The sequence below is a fragment of the Tauraco erythrolophus genome, chromosome 8, assembly GCF_009769465.1.
Source record: "Tauraco erythrolophus isolate bTauEry1 chromosome 8, bTauEry1.pri, whole genome shotgun sequence".
Lineage (NCBI taxonomy): Eukaryota > Metazoa > Chordata > Aves > Musophagiformes > Musophagidae > Tauraco > Tauraco erythrolophus.
The window spans coordinates 12,737,280-12,755,420 of NC_141472.1; the positions used below are offsets into that span (position 1 = coordinate 12,737,280).

General features: G+C 37.7%; 1 protein-coding gene across 2 annotated transcripts in view; it reads right to left on the reverse strand.

Moving 5' to 3' along the window:
- RFTN2 (raftlin family member 2) overlaps nucleotides 1-17,941 on the reverse strand; it is a 34,018-nt gene extending 16,077 nt beyond the window's left edge. Inside the window, exons 1-6 of one of the 2 annotated variants that reach the window (XM_086615927.1) lie at nucleotides 17,833-17,941; nucleotides 17,210-17,356; nucleotides 11,083-11,266; nucleotides 8,976-9,087; nucleotides 6,642-6,954; nucleotides 3,472-3,672 (exon numbers count right to left, since the gene is read on the reverse strand). In XM_086615927.1, coding sequence (XP_086472053.1) covers nucleotides 3,472-3,672; nucleotides 6,642-6,954; nucleotides 8,976-9,087; nucleotides 11,083-11,266; nucleotides 17,210-17,348 — 949 coding nt within the window. In that variant the 5' untranslated portion in view covers nucleotides 17,349-17,356; nucleotides 17,833-17,941. Of the gene's footprint in view, nucleotides 1-3,471; nucleotides 3,673-6,632; nucleotides 6,955-8,975; nucleotides 9,088-11,082; nucleotides 11,267-17,209; nucleotides 17,357-17,832 lie in introns of those variants that run through there. The other variant, XM_086615928.1, reaches the window with a different exon arrangement.
- Nucleotides 17,942-18,141: the final 200 nt, after the last annotated feature.

Sequence of the window (18,141 nt, forward strand, 5' to 3'; positions counted from 1 at the left end):
AGAGCCTGAAACAGAAGTAATTGTAGGAAGATTCCTGATGGGAAGGAAGTTTCAGACCACAACTCCCTGACTCACTTGTCGAAGTCTCACAGTATCCTGTTGGCCCAAATGAAAGCTGTGCATCAAATACCGGTTCATTTTCCGGTTTTCCTTCTCTTAAGAGCCACCAGGAAGCCTTTTGTGCAGATGTACCTTGTCAGCTGACTATCTTCAACTCAATTTGAACAGTAAGGTCATGCAATCCTTAACATCAGATTTAAATCCTCTCCAATATTGCACAAAAACATTTAAGGAGACGATTCTTTTTTGCCACAGCTTCAGGAAAGACAAAGAAAAAAACACCTAGCAAACAAAGAAAACTTACAGAACCTAACTGGTCTGGTTTCAAAAAAAATCAGCCAGATTGGCACAAATGTTGTGCTGCTTAAACCAGGAATTCCCGTTTTTTGAGCATGCTTATTAATGTACCATAAAATACCAACTATTTATTCATGCTATTTTTTACTGCATTGCATGTAGCAGATTTATGTAGTTTGAGCAGCAGAACACAAAAGCTGGTAATTATTAAGAATTGACAGTGGGGGTTTGTTTATTTGTGGTTTTTTGGTTTGGGTTTTATTTTTTTTAGTCCTTTTTATGTTAATAGTTCCTCTTGTCTTAAATTGGGTATTGCATTTTGATCCTGGTAGCAACAGAATTCTGCTGACTCTGCAAAACATCTGTAGAGCCTAAACCAGAGCAGGACTTCTGCAGCTGTCTGCCTTCTATCTGGAGTTTTCATTTCTATTAAAACAATAGCTAAAGTCTGCTCATTTCACTAAAGCTGTATAAAAGGACAACTAGTGCTAAAGACACTTCACAGTTTAAAAGCAAACAAAAGTGAGGTGAAGAGAACAATTAGATGTACATACAGAAATACAAGTAATTTTAGTAATGATTACAAGCGCTTAAAAACTTTTTCTCCCCAAAAAATCATTTGTAGGTTTCTCTCTGTAGGATGCCAAGCTTTTGCCTGGTTATAAATCTCTTCAATGTTCGCCTCAAGAACAAACATTTCAACTTAAGAATGCAGTAGCTAAATTAATTTCTTACTGTGGTTACAGACACTTGATCAGCCACAGAATTCCATCCACATAATGAGCTGTGCCTTCCAATATACCCAGTTCAATTCAGCAGCGCTCCACCCACAAGTCTAACTAACACATACCAGCCAAGTGAGGCTGAAGCAGAAGCACCAACTGCTGCAACAAGGCAGCAAGAAACCCTAAATAAGTCATAACCTGGGCATTAAAGACGGGATCCTTAATCATACAGAGAAGAGCAGATGGCTACAAGGGAATGGGAAAACTGCAAAACTTGCTGGACAACAGCTGCAAAGATTAATTTCAACAGCTGCCAAAAACTCTCCTCAGTGAATTGTAACGTATCTCCAGAGAGTTATTTTTCCAGCTCTAAAAAAGTCTGTACTGAAAACTAGGAGTCTGATTTCTCACCTCTCCTCCCCCAAAGGAAACTTTGTTCTTCCACTGACTTCAACAGATAGGAATTACAGTTTAAGTGCAAAAGAGATGGCCAATACAAACTGCGCCATTAAACTGTTTATGCACACAAAATATGCAGTCAGAGAGAGACGAGCTGCCACATCCAATCAGAGGTAAATAAATATAGTGATGTTGAGGCTCTTGGGTTCCTCTGACAATCACTAAGTTTACTTTATTGCAGAGCTACAGAAATGCACTGATTCACACGCAAAACTAAGCTACTGAGAACAGCAAAAACTGAGTTCTCATTTTCAGGGTTTGATTTTTCGAAGAACTCACATCATCTAACTTCCGAAGATTTTTAAATGTTTTAAACTTCTTTTTGTTTCAATTGAAGACCTTCACTAATCCAGGCCTCATGAAGGGGATGCTGAATGCATATTATTTTAAATCAGAATCTCAGTAAAAAAAGCATTAAATAAAGCATATAGTAAATACAAAAACTACTCAAAACCCCAGAAATTCTACCCTCTTTGTATAATCTATATAAGAAGCACACAAAATAACTTATGAAAGTCACTTTAATACATTATTTTAAGTAAACTACTGCACTTGATATCTCAAAAATCATTTAAGGTCTCAGAAACCTTTTTAACAAACTTTTTACAAGACACTTCTCCACTGCAGCCCTGTGTTTTGCTTGCTTACACTGAACTGCCATAAGCAATTCTGAAGGAACACCAACAACTTAGTACAAGCAAGCCATGAACAGATCCAACCAAAGACAAAATACCACATTAGTGAAGTATAAATTCTAAGCTTGCTATCAAACACCATTTATTACAATAATCAATAAATTCTGAAACAATTAACTATGTCAGACTCTTTTGGTCTGCTCCCCTAACACTACAGTACTACTGTTTTTCTTCATATTATTTTCAAGTAATTGCATAACACTACCTACATACTATTTTTTGCAACGCTTCTAATTTCTGGCTTTCAGACAAATTCAGTTCAAATGGAAACAAATCTCACTACCTGCACCAGCAGCAGCCCTGCTGACACTGGGCTTGTGTCTATTCATGAGCAGGATGATGGCTCAGAACTCTGAAAGACCTAGTAAGACCTCTCCAGAATGAAAACTGGAGATAGAACTTAAACTGGCAGAATGAAGAAGAAAATTTGACAACCCTGTGAGCCTGACACTCTTTCATTGTAGCAATTTGAGTGTTAACTGAACTGGTCGTTTCCTGCAGAAGAGTGCAAGAAATGGGAGGGACCAGGGAAGACCTCCCTCCCAGTATGTGAAAAGGTCCTGGAAGATCTGCCTACAGTTGAGGGCCAGGACAAAAATCATGTTTCTTTACTCTCTGCATATGTCCACATCTGACCAGAGCAACCTGCAAAAACATCCTGAGCTTTAGGATCAACAGCTGAATTTTAATGCAGTTTGGTGTTGCAGAAAGAATTTTTAAGCCCAAAGAGCTTGAAAAACCAAGAAGTGTGGAAAGCCTGACTTAGATTTAGGGTAGAGTAAGCACAATGAGAACCCAAGGCACTCTCTTGTCTCGTCAGAAATATTCAAGAGAGTGCAGGACAGTATCTACAGTTAGCAACAGAATGCAAACATCAGGGAAACATGTATCTAATGATTCCCCCCCTCCCCCCATCATCTTTTCCTTTTTTTAAAAAAAAAAAAAAGGAAGTAGCACAGAAGGTTTATTTCATTATAATGCTACACTTCTTTCCTGCTTTGGAAATCCCCAATTTAATAAAACAAAGCAGAAATTTCAATAATTCAGAGCTATAACTGCCCAGAAAACAAGTTATTCCCTTTTTAAATATCAGATTCTAAAGTTTACAATGACTATCTGAACATGTTTACATATTGTCCTTCACACCAAGAAGCAAAACAGAATCTATTTTTTGAAAAGTATGTAGTTCTACTAAAACAAGTACAAGCTTCATGAAATCCTAGAACAGTACTCACCTTTAGAAGTTTCCCAGTGTACAAAAGAATCAATTAAGGACAATCCTTGTTTATGATAAAATGTAGTTAATTCTAGCCAGTCTGCTTCCAGTGTACTAATAACTGGCCCCTTTCTTGTTACTTTCATAGACAAAACACCTTCATGATAGGTCCAGCAGGTAGAATCATCATCAAAAACATTGAAGACTGTATACAGCTTATCTAAGGAAAAAAAAAAAAAGGAAGAAAAATGAACCTCTGGAAGTGCTCTGAAATAAAAATAATATTAGTTTCTTATTTCAACATGGTTTTCTAATTCTAAGCAACAGTTTTAAGAATTGTTTCCTATGTGACTAACTCAGCTTAAGCCCTAAACACACTCAGAACCAGGTGTGAGGGGGGTATGCTGTGAGATATCAGAAAAATTTGAACATATTACAGTTGGACCTTTTAGGTGAGTTTTGCGTAGAAAAGATATACCAGAGTTAAGAAAAACCCAATGAAAATAGGGTTTATTTCTGCTATTCATGAAACTTTGACTACAAATATTTTTAATTATTGCAACTGAAGATTAAAGACAATTTTCTAAGTTTTTAAATATTAGGAATGCCTTGCACAGTATTGATGTTTCCTCATCATTTTCTGAGGATTACTTAAGTACTGGTATAATCAGTTGCCTACTGGGGTTTCCCACACAGTAACTGATGAGCTTATGCATATCCTCAAATGCTTTTCATACCTAGGCATTAATAAAGTGCTGATACAAAAACAGAGTCATAAATAAGCATTCATCAGAAATTAAAATCCACAAATCCATAGTGTTTTAGGAAATCACCAGTGAAAATTATGAAGTCCTAGCTATATAAGTGTATTGTATAAACACTCACATGTATGTCACTGCTGGGGAGAAAAAACACAACGCAGTTGCCAAAAAAATGCTCTCAGATAGTCTAACACTTCAACATCTGAGGAGCCTAAATCAACCCAAATCAACCCCTAGAAAGCAGAAGTATTCACATTGCCAAAACAAAGGAACTTGGTTCAGATGACCCCACTTAAGACGCTAGTCTCTAGGCTCCAGGAACAGAGGCAGATTTCCAAAGGAAGATTTGGACTGTACATAGTCTGAATCAGTCTCTGGGAGAACCTCTCTCTGTTTCGAGAGGCCTTACCACACTCACTGCGAGTAACAGCAGGTGCCTGGAATAAGGTAGAGTCGAGTTCAAAACTTTGTCCTGAATTTACCAGTAAGAGATGACTCTTTCTCTACAGTTTTATTTTCTCACCTCCACACGTGGCTCTATTAGCATAAACGTGTTCATTCTGGCAAACTTTAGTTTCCTTTCCTGTATACTAAAGTGAGATCACCTTCATATTTGTTCTTCTGGAAAAAAAATAATCTAGTTTCTTGATACAACTATTCAATTGCTCACCTGTATCAGAAGTTTGCCTCTGCAAGGGGTATATTTATAGCCAAAATGCTTACATTATGACCTCCAAATCTAGAACTCAGACACAGTTTTGGATCTTTTGAGCAGACCTAAATAGAAGTGGCATACAGAAGTGCCAGTACATACCTTGATGCATGTAGGACTTTCTTCGAAAATTCACATCGGTGTTTTTTTAAAATGATGGTTACATACAACATTTACAAAGAAAGGTGGTTAAGTTTTCCTGAGTTTTGTCTTAAGAGCTCCAACGCTTTACTGAGTATTTGACTAGTAGTAGAGAAGCCTGACATACTCTTGCCAAAGCTTTTTGAAGACTTTCCTGAGAATACAGCATATAGGGGACACACCGGTTGCTGATCTACCTGGTCACACCAGTCTGCACAAGGCTCCTTAACAGAACCAAGAGTTTTCTGCTCTTTACTCACAAGATTTATATTCTGCTACATATGGCAAACTCACTATTTCAAGCTGTAAGGAAAGAGTTAAGCTTTAACAGATGCTGCTATAAAGGCCCAGCACAGTTGTACAAGAACTGCTTTGATTCAAGTGTTAAAAATAAGAGGAACTCGGAGTCATTATCCTGACAATCTACAAACTGGAGAGGATGCATAACTCTTAACAGGAAAATGAAAAGGTTGCTTTTGAGAGCAATTAAAACGTGTTTGGCCCAGAAGAGTAGTGTCTATTATGTCAAAACTGACATGAGGGTTTCAGGCTGCCTGCTTTCTACACAATACTACATTGCATCAGTTCTCGTGCTTTAGGTAACTTCTTCCTTTTCACCTTTCCTTCCTAGCAAACCAGGAGGCCTTAGCTCTTCAGAATCCGAGGTCACTGTTTCAGGAAATCTCTCACACAGACTACACCAAGTATCTCAGATTCCTCTACAACAAAGTTTTCTACCACAGCATCAACATTTCTCCTGTGATATTTTCCCTTCTTATAAAATTTTTTTTTGATGCTTACTTTTCTCTAGTGAAAATTCATTTTGTAACAAGTATCCTCTTTGATTTCATGGTCAATGAGTTAGTTTAAGTGATCTCTTTCAGGAAGCTTCTTGAAGGCATGTTAACTAGAAAGAATCCATTATGAACGCATTTGTTTGCTGTACGTTACGTGAGTCGGCCAGAAGCACATAAAACGGCAGCTAGCTGGAAGGGGATCTCTTTGTTGTCAGTTTTGAAACAGGCAGGAGGACTGGGATGATAACATTCTTGGTGATTTGTTACATGTTTACGATTTAATATTAAGAGTAAGTGAAAGTTACACGCATTTAGGAAAAGGTTTTAAAACAATTGCATCCTAAAAGAAAAGACTTACTGCCACATATTTATTAAGACACATATCAGGCAAAAAAGCTATTTGTTTGCGCTACATTTAAAACCAGAATTACACAGTGGGTGATTTTTGGGGGGTTGTTTGGTTTTTCCTTTTTTCTTTAAATTACAAACTACAATTTTTACAGTACATTTGTAATATTCTGTATGAAAACTAAAATACCATTTTTATGTATTATGTATATGTGAACATATACATAGGAGCAGAAGGTAAATATTGCTTCTGTTTCCTCAACTGACAACTTTTTTAGAAATATGTATGCATTTAAGGAAGATGCATCTTTCAAAACCAGTATTTGATTAACAGAACAGTACGTTCTACTGGTTGTTCTACCAACACGTTTCTAAAACAACAGCTCAATAAAACACCTTATTTCTGCAATAAATAAGCAGCATTTATTACCATCTCCTTTTCGTGGTTTAACAGGGCTGACTTCTTTTCCAAACTGGAAATCTGCATCCTGTAACAGACCGCTTTCTCCTTGCATTTCTTCTTCTATTCCACTCTCCGATGAGTGACCACTCAGTGTCCCTTCATGCCAGTTTTTATAGTTTTCATCAGAGTTTTTTCTTCTGTGTTCCCTATTTCTTCTGCCCAGAGTTGATTCCAGCTCTGCACTTCCATCTGTGCTTGTTCCATTACAGGCTTTAGGTTGAGGAAAATGTTGTGTTACAAATCCAACAAACTTCTTTCCTCTTTTAGCAGCTTCGTTAACCTGTATTTACAAAATAAATTTATCTGCAAAGCGATTTTAGAATCACATGTAACTTTTTAAAAAAAGACCCTAGTATATGCAAGTTCTGTTTAACTACACTGCTGATTTTCAAGGACATAAAGACAACTCTCTTACAGAAGGGCGGCTTGTCTTTGTACACTGCCCATGTTTCAAAGCAGATGGAAGTCTTCCAGCACGTCTTTGGACTCGGGCCAAGAAAGGTGGCCAACACTGGTACTGACTTCAGTGTACACAAAACCCTTCACTTAGAACAAATCCAAAGTATTTTACTTGCTGTGTCGCAGTGATAAGTGGTACACCGGTGCAATAAATAGTATTGTTTCTCTGAACACGTGAAACCAGTCATACTAAAATTCAGTCATACTAAAATTACTGATCACTAATACTCTGGAGATATCTATTTGCCATGTGTCATGATTTATTATCCCCTGGTTCCCTTAGAGGCTACTCAGCTTCACTATTACTGAGATTAGTGAAGGAGCAGAGAAAGGAGGGAGTTAAAAGCAAATTAAACCCCTCTTAACTCTGCTTTCACCCAGTGGTGGGTCTTTTTCTCTGCACTGAAGCCTCAAAATACAAGTGTAGAATATGTGCCACCTGTGGCACGTGCCTGTTCTTGGAGGGAGGGGTTTTTGCTGAGATCAGGAGTGCTGCCATTTGGGAAGGTGATCCCGCTGCCATCTTGTGCTACAGTGCAATAAAGTATTTCCAGGAAGATAAAGAAATCCCAGCCCAGACAGAAGAAATTGCCTGGGAAGTACTGGATTAGCAAGGGCAGAGATAGAAGGATCTCTACCCAGTTAACTTGCAAACTATTAATCAATAGAGTGAAAAATACTTAAATAGCTGACAGTACTATAATCCCTTTTTAGGACCATGATAGACTGAAGTGTTACTATACCACTATTACGTATGCACAGCAATGATACAACATGCCAATTACTGTGACTATATAGAGCTGTTACTTCTAAGACAACAAAATAATTTTAAATGTGACAAGCAACATGCAGAAAAAGAGGTAATATGACAACCCTTTTTCCTGAAATGCCACAAAGTCTTCTGGGTTCAGATATTTTTTTTTTTTAAAAGAAAGAAAAAAGTAGTAATTTTACACTGGATTACTGGCTCAGTCTTTTTAAAACACTAAGAGCATTTTAAAAATCAAATTATTTTCAAATACTACTTCTGTTCTGGATTTGTTTGCAAGACAACCTGCTAATTTCAATACACATATAGTAATAAGTGTGTAATGGAATCCCATTTTAAATTTGAAACACCTGAAAGTTTCAAAACAAGCCTTTTAGAAATTTTAAACAGCTCTGATATTTACAAAGACCATTAAAGATGTCCAACATGCTTTTTCCTCTACTTTTTTCCTTAGCAACTAGTGTAAAAGATATCACTCTAACTCTTGTAATAACAATAGCTTCCTGTTTCGGTAAGTCTTCAATTTTGCAGAGGAAGTTAAACACAAAAAGAACTGGAACTAGAGCTTGCATATCAGTGGAAGTTCAGTTTTCTTTCACTATACAATATTTTCAAAAGCTGTGCCAAGTAAATATTTAATACAGTTACTGTGTATTTTGTACTTCTGTTAAGGAATGAAAAGGTCTTTCTTAGAAATCAAACATGCTCATGTTCATTGGGAATACTTTACTTAACCAGAACATAAAACTTCAGATTTTTTTAAATATTAATTCCAGAAAAAGCTACCATACAAGCATTTTATAAAGACTGGCTGAGAGTTTGGGCCTGATTCTGCTTTCTGTGGTGTAAGTGGCCAGTTTCTCAAAGTTTTACAGGGTTTACTATTAAGTCCCAAATTAGAAAAAGCAACTAATGAAGAAAAACAACTCTTTGCATAAGAAAAGACTTTGTAGTTTCAACAAAATAAACCAAGATAAAAACTCAAAACTAAAAAAACATCAACCATTATCTGTAACTTACATGTATGTTAGAAATAAAAGTCTGAAGAGAAGTTCGAAAAAACCCTCCATTACCTTTTCTAACAGTTCTTTCACTACCTCATTTGTCAGTGTTTCATACATTAAAGGACATTCCTCAATCACCAGCCTGGGGTGCCTTTGTCTTCTGGGTGCTGCATGCTTCTGGCTAGAACACAGAAAGAAAGCAGTCTTTGTCAGTAGTTTGCTGCTAACTTGGGCAAGTGCTTGCAGATAGAATTCTTTTCTTTTAGAATAGTTATGAATGAAATCCTGGCAATATTTCTTCATACTTTTATTCAGAACTCGGTGGGTTTTAGGTGTTTTGCTCCCTTTCTTGCACAAAGTGGCAGCTACTGTGTATTACAATGTCAGGATAAGAATATTAATAGGAATTTCATCTGAAGACTGTTAATAGACATCTTTTGGAAACTGAGCCTTATTGACACACAGCCCTGCTTTTGTAATAAGTAACCCCCAATATCTCTGATAATGCAAAAAATATAAATTTAAGCTATAAATACAGCAAGTACAAACCAGCGGATCAGTTTTTCAGAAAACACCGAATGGTATTTTCACATTGTCAACGTGTTGCTGTTTATAGTTTTTGTAACTAAAGCAGAGTTGCAGCTATTGTATGAAATACAGTGCAGGCTAATACCAGAAATACAATGCAGTAAAAGAATCACTTTGGGTTAGGTAATGTTTAAATGACTCAGATTTGAGAATCTGCAAGCTTTAACCTCCATTTAAAGTTCAAGAATAGTATTCACCATGTTTTATCTAAAGCCAGTTAGGTTATTACTCAGACAAGAATATTTGGTGCGTATCAGTAATAAGAGGATTTTATTTGATGCTTCCTTCACGCAAGCTTTTGCTTTAGAACGAGCCAACAATGAGTCATGCTCAAATACTAAAGGTTACTTTCCAGATAGTAGCCAGAGAAGGTGCATTGGTCCATAAGAAAACCAACATAGGTGGGTATGGCATAGGAAATTAGGAACCTACGCTCAACAGTTTCACATGTAGGCTGCAGGTTCTTGTCCTTCATCTATTCAAGGGCCTAAAGCTGAGTTGCGAGAGCTGCACACTGGCAGTGTCAGCTCTTAGAAGCCTCAATTCCAGAGAGCAAACATTCAGCTTTTCTTCCTCCAGCTTTTGCACACATGGGCAACATTCACCTTGTTTGCAGATGAATTTAAGAAGGTCAGTTATACGAGCAACAAACACCATGGGCAATGCTTGTTTCAGCAAAGCATCTGAGAAGCTCCCTCAAATGAACCGTGTTTTACAGAAGCATTACTGGAGTGGCAGGAGGCATGTTCCAACTCATGCCCTTCCAGACTTCCAAAGGAAAATGAAAGAACCTTTGTGCACCACACTAGAACTCAGGATAGAAGGGGGAAGCATGACAACTCTTAATGCAAAAAGAAATTCACTTTTCTAGTTACTCAAATTAAGAAAAAAAGGTGATCATCTCTGCATTCAAAGGAATTAATGGTAAAATTTCTTTCTGCATTTTCTTTGTGATAACATGGTGATTAAACCAGGAGTAATAAACAAGACTATGGACCTGGAACATAAACTCAAGCTCTTCATTCTTCCTTCACTGCCAAAACCCAAGCTTTTGTACACCCTTCCAATCACAGAATGATTACTTCCTTCTTGTGAAGGAAAAATAAACTATCTTTGACAAACTAAGTAATTCACACTTTATCAATCATTTTCCCCGAATAATGCTCCTATGGGAAGAGTGAAAACACAAAAGTTTTGAAAATTAAGAAGAAAAACCAGACAAAAGAGAATTTAAAGCACCTTATTACTCTTCTAGTGTTTTGTTTAATCCTATATTTGCTGCAGGTTCTAAGGCAGATTATACTTTATTAAAAAAAGTATTAAAAGGGTAAACTGTAATAATTTATCTTTCCACAAATTATGATAAGCAACTTTGCCTTAGTAAATGTCAAAACAAAAATACAAAGTGAACATTAGACATTTAATTAAAAGAACATTATCAAGTTGCTCGCTTTTCTAGACAAGGAACAGTTATTCGATTCTTTGAGGTCCTCATTTCAACTTGATAATAAATTACGCATGTTGAACAATCCACTTACAGATGGCTTAAGTAATGGACTCAAATGTATTCAAACTATTTCAGTCTTACCTTAATTTTAACCGTGAAAGTACCACTCGATACATGTGACTTGCAGGGAAATTCCTTCTGCGTCCAATTGGCAGTAGAATAGGATGAACGGCTCCTACGACATATCCTTTGCTGTAATACTCTTCCACCTTAGATGCTATATCCAATACAGAACTGATCTTGATAACTTCTGGATTTGAGGAAGCTAAAAGCATTGAAAGCAGAAGAGAAGCACGTTATACTATGGATGTCCCTAAACTTCTGGGTGAGTTCCTTTTATAGAAATCACACAAAATCTATCCCAAGGCATTTACTAAAAAGCTGCAGTTCTATTTATACAAGAAAAAGCAGATTCACAGCTGATTCAACTAGTTGAAGCACATATTTCTAGAAGTTAATACGATCTATTTTTAATCTACTCGGCTACATTTTCTGCTGGACCTAGCTTTGCCAAGCAAATTTAGAAGTTGCATCAACACCTAAATACACAGTAGTTCTGAACTTAAAGCAACTATTTCCTCTAGCTGAAGCCCTAAACACACTAAAGCAGTATCCTTCAACCCTAGTTGAGAGGGAAATTCCCATACAATGAATTTAAGCCTAGAACAATGGGTTTGTTTTTCTCAAATATATTTTTTTGGACCTCTTAGTGATGTGTGGATTATCAGTTGAAACTTTAACATAGTCCTAACTCCTTTTTCCAGTAGATTTAAGTAATGTCATTTAATTAAGCTACATAGCATCACTGATTTCTAAGGAGGATCCCTCTGAGTGTGTTCTGATCAACAGGTAGGTTCTACACAGCTATTGTCAGAAACTAGGGAAAACTTTTTGGACAACTTTTTTTGAATGGTCTGATGCACAGCTTTTGCAGAGAGAAAAGGAAGATTCCTCACTGGTAACAGACGATATATTCTGCCACAGTCACTCCAACGAGTTACTATTTCCTGTGCCCCTCAACTCCAACTGGAATCACAGGAGCTCTGAGATCCTCCACAAAGCAGGAAACCAATACTCAGACAGTAACTGAGGAGTAGTTTTGCCAGCATACATCTGCCACCATCAAAATTTTCATCCTTTGCACACATGAGCTATTATGACAAGACAGGCTTTTGTGATTTGATGGTTGCTATCAGTGACTCTTGCTGCGAGTGACACTTTCTGTATCGACAGGTCCCTCTCTTTGCAAGACTTCCAGTGCATTAAGACCAGCGTTCAACTGCATGAAAGGATGCCTCAATTGGAATTAAGTGACCTCAACACTTTTTTTTTAGATACAAACACTGTAACACGCTGCTTTAAACATTTTCTTTCAAATAATACAATAAACTCTAAACAGTTAAATACACTAATTCTCTCTTGATTCTATAATTTAAAAAAAATGTAAAAGAAAAAAGTACAGATAAACGCAATGACCTAAATCTCACTTGCCAATGTATTCCTTAGAGTTAATTTCACCTTCCCATATCCTCTGATCTACCTGTCCTATATGGTAGAGGCGTGATAGCGAGGAATTTAGACTTTTATCAAAGACACAGCAACACATAAAAATCTACCTATGCTACAGGTTTAAAGTATCATAAATCATAGAATGGCATAAGGCTGGAAGGGACCTCAGAGATCATCTAATCCAACCTCACTGTCATGGGCAGGGACGCCTCTCAACTAGATCAGGCTACTCAAGGCTCTGTCCAACCTGGCCTTGAACACCTCCAGGGAGGGGCATCCACAACTTCTCTGGACAATTTATTCCAATGTCTTACCACCCTCGTACTGAAGAATTTCTTCCTAAAACCTAATCTAAATCTGTTCTCCTGGAACTTAAACCCATTTCCCCTTGTCCTATCAGTGGACACTCTTGTAAAAAGTCCCTCCCCAGCCTTCCTGTAGGTTCCCTTCAGGTATTGGAAGGCAGCTATTAGGTCCCCCCGAAGTCTTCTCTTTTCAAGGCTGAACAATCCCAGCTCCCGCAACCTGTCCTCGTAGCAGAGGTGCTCCAGCCCCTGGATCATCTTTGTGGCCCTCCTCTGAACACGCTCCAACAAATCTATGTCTCTCTTATGGTGGGGACACCAGAACTGGACGCAGTATTCGAGGTGGGGTCTCACAAGAGCAGAGCAGAGAGGGAGAATCACCTCTCTTGACCTGCTGACCACTCTTCTCTTGATACATCCCAGGATGCAGTTGGCCTTCTGGGCCACGAGTGCACGGCCGGCTCATGTTGAGCTTCTCATCTATAAACATCCCCAAATCCTTCTCTTCAGGGCTACTCTCAACCCACTCTGTGCCCAGTTCGTATTTGTGCCTAGGACTGGCCCGACCCAGGTGAAGGACCTTGCATTTTGACTTGTTGAAGCTCATGCAGTTTGCACTGGCCCATTTCTCAAGCCTATCAAGGTCCCTCTGGATGGCATCTCTTCCATGATATGTGATATCTCATGATATGTGATATGATATCACATCTCACAGATATGTGAATCTTTAGTTTGCCAAAATCTTTTATTCTAATAAACTCAATTAGAATTCTGGTGGTTCATGAGTTCAATCTTTATACTATTTTCCCACCATAAAATGGGGACAATGATGTATGTACATCATGGAGGGCTTTTTTTTTTTTTTAGAAAAAAAAGAAACTAATGTTTTGCACCACTTAAACTAAATGCTTTTAAACACTAACTTTTACTAAAGGGAGAAATGAAGAGGCCCACTTTGCCTCTTACTTTAAGAGTCCTTAATGGCTCAGAAAAAAACTACTGAAATCAAAATAACATGTACCATGTGAGATGCACACTACCAAAAGTATCACTAACATATATATTGATGGTTTATTGCTGATAACTAGTGAACTCAACCTATTCATGTAAATTCTGCCAGTCTCAGTCATAGGGATAGGGTTGTTGCACTTCCTTGTGCTACCTCAGTGGTTTTGGTTGGTTTTTTTGGTTGTTTTTTTTGTGGGGTGTTTTTTGTTTGTTTGTTTGGGTTTTTTAAGCAGACAATACATCACAGCCCTCCCTTTCACAGACTATTTTGCCCTACTTAGTAACGCCTCCATCCCATAATTCCACTTAGAGTAAATCCAAGAGACATTAAATACGTAGTGAAGAAATAACTGCTTTACAGCCCACAAGCCAAAAAGCAGGAACGCAAGCAACGTGACCATCGCTTCACTGATTTTGCAAACATCTCAACCATTTTTCATTAAGAAATTTCCTTCTTGATGTGCTGTCAACACGTAGCCAAAACACTTTTACAAATAACAGAACTACAGTTAACTTGCTAGTTGTAGAGTAAACTTCAGATGCACGATATTGGAGATGATGACAAAAGAGCCACTTCATACATATTCATACAGTTATTCAGAGCGACAAGAACTTCACAGCATGTCATCTTGGGGGACTGATGTGAAATACCCTTGCATCGATATTCCTTCTTTTCCCTAATAGAGCGCTGTGGAAAAGGCACAAGCATTTTGCATGAGTAGGAGTATTTAAACTATCCCTACCTTATGGTTAAACTGACCTCAAAAAATAATAGCTGTTTTGTAACTGAGATATGCCTCATGATTGAGGCTGTAGAATTTACAGTCCTTGACAGGCATTTAAAATTATGCTTTAGAGTCCACTGCTCCATTTCTTTTACTGTTCCATCCAATCAAAATAAAAGACTGGCTGTAATTTTCTTGTTTGGGATTCTCCTGATGCAGACCCATCTCCATGGAACTCAAAGCTGATGATTTCTGCTGTAGGGATAGGAGTATTCTGGGGACCAGGAGGGGAGAAGTCAAGGTACGATACGCTGCTGATAACTAGTTATGACGCACAGGGACTCCAGCCAACAAATTCACACTACAACATGGTTGACCTAATCTGCACCATGGCTTGGGAGAAGATCAGGGACTCCTGAAAGTCTCCTCAGCAGGCCCATTTCAACTTCACATAGCATAGGTCTCATGAAGTAGAGAATAAGGCATATTAAACTGGAGTAACACATTTATGCTTGCTGTACTTTTATCTTAATGCAGGACAGTTTACCGTAGGATCTCATAAAGGATACCAAGTGCAGATTTTCTGTTTTACTTGGTGCCAGGTCCAGTGTTAACAAATCACTCAGGCAAATAGAAATCTCAGATGTTGGGGAAGTTCCTACTCTAGAAATCAGCAGAGTGCCATGAAGACATAACACTCAACTTGACAGCAGAGTGAAAACTAACTTCTGTCTAAAGCGATAAGCGGTTCTCACTTAGGTTTCATTTAGCCAAAGGATATTCAAGTAGCAACAAGTATGTGAGTGAGTTGATTGGAGTAGAAGGAAAAATAAAAAGAGCCCAACATCTTCCCCACAGTACTTTGGCCAGTCCCCACATCTCATAAGCAAACAAAAAAAAAAATCAGAAATGCCTCCAAGAAAGACAGTATATACACTGACTTCTTTTCAGTATTCATGCTCTTAGCTCTAAAGAGTAGACACCAAACAAAAATATATTTTAAGGTCAAACACACACATGCAGAGCTAGAATCATTGAACAAAGATACCTATGTTTACAAATCCAACTGCTTACAGTTAGAAACCTAAAAAAGTTAGGCAACTATCTAAAACTGATCTCAGTGTTGTTTAGCATTCATAATTCCACAGTAAGTCACTGAAGCTAGAGGACTTCTGAATATCGGACTGAACAGGAGAAAATGAATCTTTACTGCTGTACTGATAGGGAAAATATCAATTAAAACAATGCAAAGATGCACCTTTATTTGCATTTGTTTGATGTGCGTTTTCTTAAGTCACAACTATCTTTACAAGAAATCATTTACACAACACTTCCAGAAACTTGTTGCTTTAAAATACAGCAAAACTATCCAGAACACAGACTATTTAAGAAAAATAAATGCTCTTCAGTCTCAAAAACTCAAGTTTTATTATCCTTTCTATTACCAGTAGATTAGTAGGTAATTCCTGAATGCATCAGGCAGCCTAGATTTCCAGTACATTGCCACCACTACTTACTCAGCATGAAGTTTTGTTTCTTCAGAAACAATAAGCCAATGAAAAAGTCCTTATATGTGTAAACAAACAGAACAACAGATACAGTTGGATGTCAAGTACTGTAACTTAGTAGAATGTCGCTTATATTAGTATCTTGCAGTTTTTCAATAAACAGACTGATTATTTTAAAAAGAAAATACTACAGTCCTTTAATTTAGAATTAAAACTAAGCACAGGCCAAGTTTTGTTTATGAAAAAGTTCCTGAAAAAGTAACCTTCTCCCTTTATCAAACCCTTCCAGCTATTGCATTTACTTCAAATTCTTGTTATTAAGAACTTCCAGTAGATTGGGTTGTTTTAAAATGCAAGTTACTATAAACTGACTGCTAAACCGAGCTGTCTGTTCTCAGAGGGCAGCCATCTGGGCTTGTTTATGTTTTCAACTTTGCGAAACAGGGAGTTGCTCTGTTAGAGACGGGACACCCTCGGGAAGGAAGTACCCCACAGAGTACCGTCTGCCTCCAGCTACGCATATAGATTTTGCTTCATTTCAGTCACAATTTCAAAAGACTATTCAACAGCTACGAGTAAAGCATTTGGAAAAAAATAGTAAGATGAAACTGTAAGATATTTTAGTAAGCGTCTATCAGGAGACTGTGGTGGGCATAAGAGGGGAAGCTACTCCTGGTATTCAGCTAAAACAGACTTACTTCTGCATAAAGTAACAAGGACAATGACAGCCTGTTTTCGGAAGTTGAGCACATTTAAAAAAAACAAACTGTTATTCAATTAACGCTCAGGCACAGTGTATTTTCTGAACCACCACGTTGAATTCAAACTACCAGTATTCAAAGCGAGTACGGATGGCAGTATCTGACTCACAGGAAACTGGGAAAAATCTCTAACAGTTTTTAGCCAGCTTCCTTAACAAGGACAGTTGTGTAATTAAGAGGGTTTGGTTGTTAAAAATACTTCAGTAGTTTCCACTGTAATTTTATCTAAGTGAGGGCTTTCGTCATTATTTGTGTTTCAAAATAAAAGTCTTATGTTTTGGTTAGCTTTGATAAAAGTATCTAAGATTTACTGTTAGTCAAACAGAATAGAACTAAGTTAAATCCTATTCCTTGCTTTCTCAGAATAGAAAATATGTAACATAAAAAGATACCTTCTAAAGTAAAATCCAGTAATACATATTCATAAGCAGAATCCGTCTTTGTTTCAACTTGTGGTCTCTTCAATGTAGAAAAGATTTTTCCAGGGCTGCTATCATCTGGGTCTTCCAGCTTTCTCAGTCCGCACCCCATGGCAAGATCTGCAAATGATTAAGTTGCAGGGAAAGGTGGCGGGGGGGGGGATGGGGGGCGGGGGCGCAGCAAGATCTGTCGCTCTCACTAGAGTGAAAAAAAAAAGTAACTTCTATTAGTTCCCTTCTATTTTGTTTTCTATTAGCTGTAAATCCAAATACAAAAAAAGTCCTGTTCCCAAATCAAAAAGCGAAGGTACTTTCCATTCATTTTTGATAGGGAAATAGCAAGCCTGTGATGATTTCAAGCTACAAACTTGGTAAGAGCAGGCTTGATCTCGCAGCAATGTTCGAGCTATTACAAACGAGCAGAGATTTTCCATGCCACGTCAATTTACAGCCAGCCCCCTATCAGTGCTCTCTTGCAGAGGACACCAATAGCGCTTTGTTTGTCCTTCTAGACTGACTGGGTGAGGGGGAGCGGCAGCAGGGGGAGAAGAACTGAAAAAGAAAGTTAGGAGAGAAACTTGTCTGTAATTACTTACCTCCAGAAGTTCTACTCAACTGCAGTAGCAAGTCAGAGGGAAAAAAAGCAAGTTAGTCAGAATGAAAGAATGAGAAAAGAGCCTCAACATGGTTGGAGACGAAAATCATTTCCAGAAAGGAAGTCAGCTTCAAGAGGAAATTGCTTCTGGCATCTCAAAGGGTAGAAAAGTAAATGAAAAGCAGTTTAGTCCTTATTTTAGATTTCAAAGTTTGGGTCCTATTTCCTTTCCACAGGAACCTTCTTCCAGAGGAAAAAACACATGAATATAACGTAATATACTGTTAACAAGTAAAAACACGTACTAAAG